The following is an 11,903-nucleotide window of genomic DNA, read 5'->3' on the forward strand; positions in this document are numbered from 1 at the left end:
CCAGGTCTCACGACTCCTGACCTGACGCCTTTGCATCACACCATGCTGCCTCCATGCTCCCAGGAAAAGGCATAAAGCAGCATGACGCTTGTTTATTCCAACCAGCTGTTACAGATCTGTTTTCAGACAGGCAATCATGGAAGGTGAGTATCAAGTATATCATTAAATATTCCATATTAATTGACCCTTTAGAGAACTGTCATGAGAGTAGCATATGCTACTGACTTCCTGCTTAAGCAAGCAACTCAAAACCTGACAGCACTTATTGCAACACATATTTTGAAAGCACATGCACAGAGCACAAAATTCAATTCTAAAATAATTTTCCATAGAAATCAAAAATAACTACTTTTTTTCCTGTTTCATAGTTCTGTCCACTAAATGCCCAATTTGGGGGAAAGGTAGAATGTAAACTAAAACCAGCCTTAACAACATGCAGAGTCAACATTAATGGGGGGAGAAATATCTAATAATACGTGTCTAATAATAGGTGTCTGTGAATTTACAAGAATAGTTACAACAGAGGAGGAAAAGAACCATCTCAAAGCAATCCATTCAAAACAATGGTGTTTATGCTTCCCTGGGAAATGCAGGCACTCCTCAGTGTAGAGCAGAGCAGTAAACCACGTGCTTAAGGGACGCCTATCACAAGGCACAGTACTGAAAAGTCAAAGAGGGACAGCTACACTCACTTCCTCTCTTTCTTTAACTTTGCTTACTTTTTCTATCTGATTTTATTTGGCTTTCCCATCACACACCTGTCAAAGGTCTAGCCCCCTTTTCACCCTGAATAGTGTGATTGTGTATAAAATTTCCCAGCTGATACATTCAATAACCTGAACTGAAATTATAACTCACCATCTGACCGGTATGGAAGTGCTATTAACAAGAGCCACAAAGCCAGTCAGAGAACATTCCATGAAAGAAATACCAGAAGAGAGCAATATAGCGAGAAAATAATAATAATAATTCACTGAAGTTCACATTCAGATGTACCAATAGCCTTGCTCAACAGAATTCAATCACTTTATGTTCTAATCTTGGCTCCAACACAGCTTCCCTGTTAGGACAAGTTAGCAAACCCCTCTTAGCCTCAGGGAGTATCTATCACCTCGGACTCCGTAACAGTGCCTTCTTCATGATGTTGCTACGATTCGAGGAGATATTCATGGAAGGCGTTAGCAGCTGTCTCTTATTTCTGCAGAAGCCACAGTAATGGTTATGGCAAAAACAGTTAACCTCTACTGGGCACAGGTTACATGCCATCACAGGGCTAATTAATTCACTTTGTCCTCACAATAACTCTAGGAGGTAGCTTCTTTCCTTAGTTCTATTTAGAGATGAGGAGCAGACAGGTTCAGTCACTTTCTGAAAGCACTCATTTGCAAAGTGGTGGAAGAATGTTATCTGCTATTATTAGTAATAGCACTTAATCAACAGGTATTTTTGGTTTCTAATGACATTGTGTTGGATTTGGTATTTTTAAAATGTATGGAGGTATATTTGAAAAAGTAGTAAACAAACTGTCACCATTTTTGACCCACTGATAAATTTATGTCTATTTATGTCTGTCTATTCTGTCTGACTCCTCGTGTCAATTTTAAGCAATGTAAACAAATGAATTCACCTATGGCAACTTCGAGCAAGTCATAGCCTAGAATGGAGACAGATAAGAAAAACATTGTGTAACAGTGCAAGGAATGCTGCCCTCCACCCAAATACCATACAGTGTGGCACAAAACAGCATCTGATGAGCCATACCTGGGACAGGAGTCAGGGAGACCTACTGCAAAGGTGACTCTTGAACTGAACCTTCAAGCAGACAAATGAGAAATGGCACTTCAAGCAGAGAAAAGGGCAAATGCAACAGCACAGAGACATTGAACAGTACAGTTCATTCGAGAAACTACACAAAGGTCAGGACTACAGAGAAGAGGGGAGCTTTGAAAGATAAAGCAGGACCAGACCAGATCTCATGCGTACTAAGGAGTTTGGATTTTCTTCAGTGGTCCATCAGGAGCCACAAAACACTTCTAAGAAGGTTGGCTGACCATCTGCCCCAGGAGCTCAGATCAAACCCAAGGAATTCTTACTCATTCACCTTCACACTCAGTGTTCAGCAGCAAGTATGTGTGGCTCCACCTTGAAAATATATCCTAAATTAAATGAGGAAAGTAATAGCATATGTGGACCCTACCGGGGAAGATTCAGGAAAGAAGGATGATCAGGACAGCATGGGGTACGAATGAAGGAGGAATTGTTAGGAAAGCATGTCTATGGGCACAAATGCAGGCAAGTGGGAGTTTGAGGAAGTTTTCCTTTGATTTTATCTGTTTTCTCAGTGAAATAGATATTAAATAGTACAGTTACCAGTTGAAAGAAAGCTAGAGAAGGAGGCTTAAGGAAGATAGGTTTGAGAAAAGAAAAGGTACCAAATAGTCATGTTCTCAAACTTTTTGATCTCAGGATTCTTTGATACACTAGATATAGATCTATCCATATACACATATACATATATATACACATATAGATAGATCTATATCTAGTGTATCATATATATGTGTATACGTATATAACACATATATACAGATATACATATATATGATACACTAGATATAGATATATCCACTATAAATAGATCTATGCTATGTATATATACATATGGATATATATGCATACATATATGTGTGCATACATATATACAGACACACACACATATATAAAGAACTCTCAGCAGTTTGTGTTTGTGACTGTTTTCAGCTATCAATGATTAACATACTGGAATGCTAAATTGAGAAATATGTAAAGCATATACAAGCATATCTTCCACTGTGAATCACAGCCGTAATATCAGCATAGTCTTTGGAAGACTCCACTGTGCACACTTGTGAGAAAAATGAATGGAAAAGGCAAGGTCTCCACATTAACATAAAAAAGTGTTTGACCTTATGGAACTCCTAAAAACATCCCAGGTACTGCCAAGAGTCCCCAGACCACACTTCAAAGACATCTAGTCTAGAAAAATGCAGTCAGATGATTGGGGAGTCTACGGTGCCCATTTGAGGTTAGAGAGTCAGTGTGGTGCAGGTTTTCCTCCATCCCTTTCGGCATCTCAATTGCACAGTGGGAATAAGTAACCAGCTGGATTTAACCAGGGATCTGTTTACCAATATAAGTAGGACAAATCAAGAGAAACTAAGGAAGTAGTATTCTGGCCATGGTATTTAAGCTGAGTAGGAAGGATATGAAGACATGAAGAGGAGGTTGGAACCATCTAAAATGGTTGGACTTTAGGCATTAGCAGAATATGCCAGAAATAAAGGGGCGTTAGGCGAGTGGGATGTTTGAACCTGAGAAGACAGGAGAGGACTGGTAATGATTCAAACACAACATCCCAAATTGAATCTGTTCCCTTTACCTCTGAAACCTCCTCTTTATCTCCCCAGCCACCCGAGCCTGAACCCTTGCATTCAGCACAGGTGCTTCCACTCTCTGCTTCCTGGTTCTGTGCCATCCAATCCCCCCTCACTCTGCTGTGAGTGACCTTTCTATGGTGATCAGACTTCACCCAGGAAGTGACTGTAACAGTAGAAGAGGGGCACAACACAGGCAGACCAAGACTGTCACTGTGGATTAGGGGTTCACCAATGCAGATTACACAACAGATGGCATCCAGTGACACCAGGAAGAGACCACAGAACAAAAAAGACAACTAAGGAAAAAGCTCTGAAAGGTTTAGACAATGTTTAGAGGAAGAGAAACAGCAAAGGAAGCTAAGAAGGAACAATGAGAGGTCTTAGAGAACCAGGTGAGTGTACTATGATAAGAATAAAGGGAAGAATTTCAGGGCAAAGGGAATGATCTGTAATGTAACTTGCCACAGAGAATTAAAGAAAAGTTAAAAGGGCCCAATGGATTTAAAAATTAGGAAATATGTGAGGATCTATACTGGATCAACCCCACCTGCATTACAAATATGAAACAGTTTTCTACATCTTATGTGTATGTGTGTGTGTGTGTGTGTGTGTGTGTGTGTTTTCTTTTCTTTTCTTTTTTTCCTTCTCATTTTCCTCACCCTGGAAGCTATGGGACTGTAACTCACCAATAAGGTCTCAGTACTACAGTCTTTTACCCCAGGCTTTGGTTCGTAGAGAACTCCGGCTAAGCCACAAAGTAGTCAGACAGAACAAGTGCTTAACATACCTTAAGACACCATAACTACATTACATAAAAAGATATCGATTGATATCGAGTTCAAAATTATGCTGGTAGCTTATTCACAAGAATAACCTACAAATGGCAAAGAAGTTATTGACTCCTGGGAAGAAAGACTAAATAGAAACATTACTCTAAACTGATTAACTAAAAATATAACTGGGTACACTACTCTTTCGAGGCAATAAAAACTTTTTCTCCCTCTGTTTTATACAACCCAATGATCTGTACATAACACCACCTTGTCTGGGAGGCCAGGGCTGCAGACATGTATTTGAGATGCACACTTCCATGCTAAAGGAATGGTGGTTAGGGATAGCAAAAATAAAGTTCTCTTTACTTAACTCTAAAAGAAAAAGTAATCACAGCATCAAAACTCAATTGAATGTCAGTAGCTTGGAAGGAAATCCTGGGGGACACTATTGGTACATTCTTTCAGAAATACTGCATGGGGGACCAGCAGATGGTGTAATGATTACAATGCTGGACTCCCACATAGTCAGCCGTGGTTCAAGTCCCAGACCCAGTGGCTTCAAACCCACACCAGGTACATGTGTGTGCATGCCCAAGATCCCAAGAGGGTCTACAGCGTGGCCATCTCCCAGGGTATGATTTCTCACTTTCTGTCTCTCTCTGTCTATGCAGTGAGTGCATGCACTCTATAGCCAGAATCTCTCTTAACAGAAAAAGAAGAGACGAGATGAGAAAGAGAGTAATGTTCCATGGGGGCCAGCATATCATTGGACTCCCACATGGTTGACCACGGTTCGAGTCCTGGACCTAGTGGCTTGAAAGTCACACCAGGCATGTGTGCATGGCATATGTGCATGTTGCCCAAAATCCCAGGAAGAGAAGAGCAAAAGGGATTGTAATGTGGCTATCTCTCTGGGGAGTGATTTCTCACTGTCTCTGTCTGTCTGTCTGTCTGTCTCTCTCTCTCTCTCTCTCTCTCTCTCCAGCAAGTACATGTGCCCTGTGACGAAAACCTTTAAAAATAAAAAACAAACAAACAAACAAATGCTGTATGGAGGACAATTTTATGGGGAAAGACATGGAAATCAATGACTGGGTAGAAATAATATTCAGAAGAGTTATAATCTGAATGAAAAGAAATCTTAGGAACACCTTAAGTTTATTTCACATATTTTCTTACATATATTTTTTCATACATACTCATAAGCAATATATATGTACTATATGATAACTCTAAAAGATGTCTTTCAATAAGCATAAAAAATAATTTGTAATAAGAAAATAACCCTGATGAATGCACATACTCTCTGACAAAAATTAAAAATAAAAAAGAAAGAAAGAAAGAATCCTTTATGATTTCTATTCCTCTAGGAGCTAGTACCCCATTTTTCTACTCTCTTTACAGTAAAATTACCCATAGACAAGATGTCTATACGTGCTGTATCAGTTCTCTTCTCCTTTTCTCTCTTCTGCAACTGGATACTTACCCACCGCACCACTGTGTCTGTTTCCATCAAGACTACCACTAAGCTTTATGTGGCTTAAATCAGTACTCTAACCTAGTCTTTATTTTACTTGGTCCTCCCGCAGCACTTGGCAGGTCTGATCACTCCTCCTAGAAACACTCTATTTACTTAGTTTCCTGGAACCACCAGAGTGTGTTTCCCTTCACCCTCCTGGCCATTCCCTCTCAACTCCATTACAGGTCCTCCATCCCTTTACTCTCAACAACAGGCATGCCCCATAGCTCCTTCAGGGTGTTTTCCTCTTCTTGCTACACCACTCTCTATGCAATAGCATCTAGTTTCCTGACTTTAAATACCATCTGTATCCCGAAGACTCCAAAATGTGCACCTACATCTCTGACTTCTCCACCTGCCTGCTCAACATCTCCACCTGGACGCCTTCTGGACGCGTCAGACACAGCTAGCTCCAGATCCCCGCCCCCCTCCCCGCACCATCCCGCAGCCACTCCTGCACTGGCCTTCTCCATCTTGGTAAATGGCAAGTCCATCATTCCAGGGTCTTAGGCCAAAATCCCTGGAGTTATTTTTCATTCCTCCCTTTTCCTTGTACCTCTAATCTGAGTCCATAAATAAATCCTGGCTGGCTCTTATCTTCAAGATACATCTGGACTTCTATGGCTTCTTCTGTCTCCCCCACTATTACTCTGGGCAGAGCAGTCATCATCCCTTGCCCAACTGACAACACTAGTCTGACTGTGCCCATCCTGTGGTTGAAAGGTGTGTGTGTGTGTGTCTGTCTGTCTGTCTCTCTCTCTCTCTCTCTCTTGGCTTTTGCCATAGGGCACATGTGCTCCCAGAGAGAGATACAAAAACAATGAGAGGAAAAGTGAGAAACCACCACCAGCCCCAGAGGAGATGGCTGTGCTGCAATCCCTTCTCCATTCTCCTCCTGGGATCTTGGGCATGCATGCACACACACCTAGTGTGAGTTTTAAGCCATTGGGTCCAGGACTTGAACCATGGTAGGCCATGTGGGAGTCCAGTGATGTAACCACTACACCATCTGCCGGTCCCCAAAGGTCTGTTCTCAACACAGCAGCCAGAGAGATCTTTTTGAAGGCCAGCAAGGCCATGTTCCTCCTTTACTCAAACCATCTTTTGACTTTCCATTTTACTTAGTGAAAGCCAAAATCCTTACAATGGCCCACTGAGTCCTAAAATGCAGGTTCCTCTTTTCGCCCTGAAATCATCCCTACCACTCCTTCACTCTCCTCCAGCCACCTCATCTTCCTGCTGTTCCTCTACTATGCTTGCCAGTTGATTATCTCAGGATGCTCCCACTTGGTATTCTCTCTCATGGGAATATTCTTTTTCTCTTTCATACTGCCACAATCCTACATTCCCTCATTCTCTTCCTATTTGCTCACCTCCTCTGAGAGAGTTTTCTTGACTACCTCCCACAAAATCACATCACATTTTTCTCTCTAGCCCTTACTCAGCTTCATATGTCTTCACAGAACATGATATACAAGGGATGGTCAAAAAGTTCACAGAACATGTATACTATTATTTTTTTAAAATCTATTTCTGAACTTCAGAATTTATTGAATTTGTTTACTGCTCCAGGCCAGTGTCTAGAACAGTGCCTGGCACATAACAGGAACAAGTAAATATTTGTTGAAAGACGCCTCGAATCCTGCATAATCCATCTTAAGATGATTCACAGTTTACATATACTGGTCAGCAAATTCATAGAATGAATCTCCCACTCAAAGACATAGTGTGGATCAAAATTTTAAATTTTGAAATAATAAGACTAAGATAATCTCATTAATGACAGATCTATAGTTGGTTATAAGCATTTATGGAGTCTTTTTTTTTTTTTTTTTTTTTAGGGGGGGGAGAATATAGTGGGATTTTTTTTTTTTTTTTTTTTTAAGGAGAGGAAGCATAGAGGGGAAAGGACAAGAAAGGGGTAGGGGGAGACAAAGAGAAAGGTAGATATTTTTGACAGGATCTCACTGTGAGATCAGCCCCAGCCTCCCAGTTAGCGAGAAGCACAAGCAGCTGGCCTGCCCAGGTTGGCCCAGGAAGTGCGCCTGGGCCTCCCATTCGGCTCAGCCTTGCACAGTGTGCCTTACAGTTTGCGCACCATGGCTGCACCCATGAAGTCCTTCTTAATCACCGAAAATAACATCAAGTCAGTAACTCATGCCCTTCCACAGGTACCTGCTGGTACAAGTATTATTGGTAGGCTCTTCTCTTCCAGAATCATTCATGTTCTTTGTGTTCTGGCTAGAATACTGCTTTAATTGAAAAATAAACCTGTCTAATATACACAGATACCAAATTTCTTGGATTTTTCTATGATGATCTGGATTTTATTAATTGAATTCCTTTTTTAATTTTTTTTTTTATTTTCGGAGAGGTTTTTGTTATATAGCGCATGCGATTGCCAGAAAGACAGAAAGCAAGAAATCACCCCCCAGGGGCGATGGCCACGCCGCAATCCCTTCTCCTCTATTCTCTTCTCGGGATCTTGGGTATGCACATACACGCACCTGGCATGAGTTTAAGCCATCGGGTCCAGGATTTGACCCGCGGTCGTCTACATGGGAGTCCAGCAACATAGCCATTACGCTAACTGCTGGTCCTATGAACTCTTAATAATAAGAAGAACATATTACACGTATAACTCAATCACATTGAGTTATATGTTTACCTCTTTAACCCATTATAAATAAAAACAAAATCTAAAGGGGAGTTTTCTAATATACCAATCTTTGAACTGAAGATTATCTTTTTTGTTTGTTTGTTTTTGCTATAGTACACATGTGCTTACTGGAAAGAGAGACAGAAACACCCCCCCCCCCCCCAGGGAAGATGGTCACACCACAATCCCTTCTCCTCAATTCTTCTCTTGGGATTTTAGGCATGCATGCACATACACTTGACATGTTTTTCAGGCCAGAGTCCAAGACTCAAACTGCAAAGTTAGCCATGTGGGATCCAGCCCCCTCATCCACCTCATCTCAAGTTGACCCAAAGATTATCTTCTTATCAAAATGTCAAGACCAAAATGAGACTGATGTTCACACAGGCAGGAATAACAGTAAGATCATTGGGATCTCATGAATCCTTTTATTTTGAAGGAAAATCAATGAACTTTTTAAGATTCTCAAATCTATAAGTGAATAATTATTTTTAGAGGTATTTATTTTTTTTTAATGCAAACAAGGCAGAAGGCCAAGAAAAACTAAATGGAAGAACATCCCACTCACTGGAATAAACACTCTTATTAAAAGAGACTAGTCATTTCATAGTCTCTTTCAGGAAAACTAAATGTGATAGCAAAACATCAATAAACAAAATTTTCTCTTGTCAACATCTGCTTTTAACAGTCTCAACATGCCATAAAACTCTCAAATGAGAGCTTCTAGTTATTTCCCAGCTTCGCAGATTATGTACTATAAGGAAATAAGTCTATGTGAAATCAGTATCTTCAATAGAAGCCAAGCTAGGTAAATAGAGAGCCTCTTAGACACAGCCAAAAAAGTTACAAGTACTAGTATTAACATTTCTAACTTCAGAAGGGTAATCTCTACTGGGATGCATGTCAGAGTTGTACTAGGTTAATAGGTTATTCACTATATAGTCTGAATAGAACTGATGGGGTGGGCTTATAACCATGAGTGGCTAGGATATTTCAAAACATACATGACTAGTTAGAGGCAGAAATATTCAGGGATGTTGTCCAAAGGAACTTTTAGACCTTTGCAATCATTTTAAATGTTTTTATTATAACAGACTACTCTTAATTTGACAACAGCAGGAAAAAAATGTTTCCAGTAACTCTGCTAACATTTTTTAAGTAGGTCGTATGTACTGTAGACATCTTAAATATGACAACTTGTTTCATAAACCCACTTACTACGACTCATTTAAGGAGGTAATGACAATCTGTATGATAGAAACTCATTGACCTAACACTTTCTTGTTCAACAACTTTCTCTCTTTGCATGTGACCAAGAACCACAGAAGCAAAAACAGATATCATCATATTCAGGTAATAGCCTTCCAGGACACAGGTTTGAGAGAAATCATCACTCACAGGACATTACAAGGAAAACTGCACCACTTTTGGAGCCAGAAAGTGCAGGGCTGGGCAGACTCTGAGGAAGGTCATTTAGCTGTCCTACTTACCTCATCGTAAGCTGGAGGCTTATCTAACTTCACGGGGTCATAATTCCTTTAGGGCTAACATCCTGGTGCATTCACTGTGGTATCTCCAGTAGGGAATAAAGCTCTCAAGAGCATTGTATGTGCTCAGTTTTCCTTAATGCTGCTTACAATAACAATCCTTAATCATGAAAAAGATGAAATTATATGTAACATATTCTACGAGAAGAAGAAAGAGCAAAATGCCTTCAAAAAGATTTTCACCCATTGTTAACATTCAAGTGAAAGTTTGAAGGTTAAAAAAAGAGATCCTTGGGTATTGAGAAAACTTATGGAGAACAATTTAATGAACGACCACTGGGAATCCCAGGAACCTGCAGTCCCTACTGGGGGGGGCCAAGGCATCCTGACCCAGGCTGCCTCCTGAGGATACAGGCAAGGTAAAACAAAGACCTGTGGGACTGCAGGGACTGAAGGAACTTCAGTCAGGAGAGCAGCTCCCACCATAATAGAAATGTTTGTTAAATTCCTCAAAGGGAGATCCAGAGTTGGGACAATTTTAAAGGGGTTCATAGAGTTAGCTGTCACCAAGCATGTTTACAAGAATGTATAAGATAAACTGGGTTTAAAGTACCTATGGCTGTCATCACTGACATACCGATTCTTCCTTGAGGACTGCCCACCAGCAGACTGAAGGCAAAGAGGCAAGGGATGCAGAATTTGAAGTGCAGAGGGACCTTGATGACACACTAACTCCGAGAACCAAAGAGGAGCAGAAGGAGCGTGAGTGCTCTAACTTTAAATACATAATTATTAAGTCACACAGAACCAGTTCCTTCTTAAAAACCACTGCTCAGTTGCTAAGTAGCTGCCGCAATACATCATACAGGATTGGTGCTGAAATGTGTCATGGAGAGAACTCTCCTCTCTCTTTCAAGTTGAAAGTTGTTTTTTTTACATTGTGAAAGGGAAAATAGAAGTTCTGAATCATGTTTAACATCCTTCTGCACAAAAACTTCCCAACAGGACCGAGAAATTACTATTCCACTAAACTGAGCCTTCAGAGCTGACACGAGGGTGCACACAGCCTTCCAACGTTGCATTTAAAAAAAAAAAATCCCTCATGAGGCACCTCCAGGCAAGGCTCCAGCCACCGGACCCAAGTGCACCACACCACCTGAGCACAGCCCTGAACGAAGGAAAGCGGAATCTCTAGTGAAACTTCTCATTTCCTGTCGCTGCTAGAGAAGCTGGCCTCGCTCCTCCTCACATGGTTTAAGAAGAGCTGTAAACACAGCCATCTAGCTTGCCAGCTGGCCTTCAGGACAGCCTCTGTGCCCTGCGCCCTTTTCCTCCCTTTGCCCAGTGTCATTCCTGCACAGATAACGGTACCGAACGCCCTCCACTTCCTAGAGTTCTCATTTATGTCATGGTTCCTCTTTTAAGAAAACAGGACCAAACGCAAAGCAAGAGAACAGACTAAAGGCAAAATGACCCCCTCCGCTCGGTTCATCCCTCCCCATCGTTATTACAGGAGAGTTGGATCGGATTCCCTTTGTCGCCTTACACAAACGGACAGAGAGAACGAGAGACAGAGAGGCAGCGAGGTGAAGGGCACGCTAAGACAACTTGTTTTTTCCCGCTTCACAGAAAGCCTTTATGAAATCTCCACATCATCTCCGGACGCAAGGAGAGGCTTTTAGCATTCAGCTAAAGAGCTAAACCATCCCAAGCCAAGACAGAAAAAACCGAAGTGGTCCCCAAAGCAGAAGCAGCGAGGCAGGGCAAGCTAAGCGTACCTAGATGTTTGCATTTACACAAAGAAATTAGCCGGATGATTAATGGGAGATGCCGGCTGGCGGCGGGGGCGCCCGCGCCGGCCTCCTTACCTGGGACATCTGCGGCCTCAGGTTGATCTCCTTCAGGTTGATGGAGTGCGCCCGGAGGTTGTTGAGCAGCTGGCAGAGCAGGACTCCATCGCGGAGGGTCTGCGCCAGGTCGAACACCTGCGCCGAGTCCCAGGTCACCCGGTGGTTGGCGGGCAGCACCTTGCAGTGGATGAGCCACTGC

At 41.7% G+C, this 11,903-nt stretch overlaps 1 protein-coding gene across 1 annotated transcript in view; it reads right to left on the bottom strand.

Annotated features, from left to right (window-relative positions):
* The window catches only part of VAV3 (vav guanine nucleotide exchange factor 3), a gene marked incomplete at its 5' end in the record, with an annotated part of 378,218 nt that extends 366,319 nt beyond the window's left edge, over positions 1 to 11,899 (bottom strand). Inside the window, one exon of the mRNA XM_027772272.1 lies at positions 11,723 to 11,899. Within this exon, the coding sequence (XP_027628073.1) occupies positions 11,723 to 11,899 (177 nt within the window). The remainder of the gene's footprint in view (positions 1 to 11,722) is intronic.
* Positions 11,900 to 11,903: the final 4 nt, after the last annotated feature.

This window comes from Tupaia chinensis, unplaced genomic scaffold (genome assembly GCF_000334495.1).
Source record: "Tupaia chinensis unplaced genomic scaffold, TupChi_1.0 Scaffold000270_1, whole genome shotgun sequence".
In the NCBI taxonomy this organism is placed as follows: domain Eukaryota; kingdom Metazoa; phylum Chordata; class Mammalia; order Scandentia; family Tupaiidae; genus Tupaia; species Tupaia belangeri.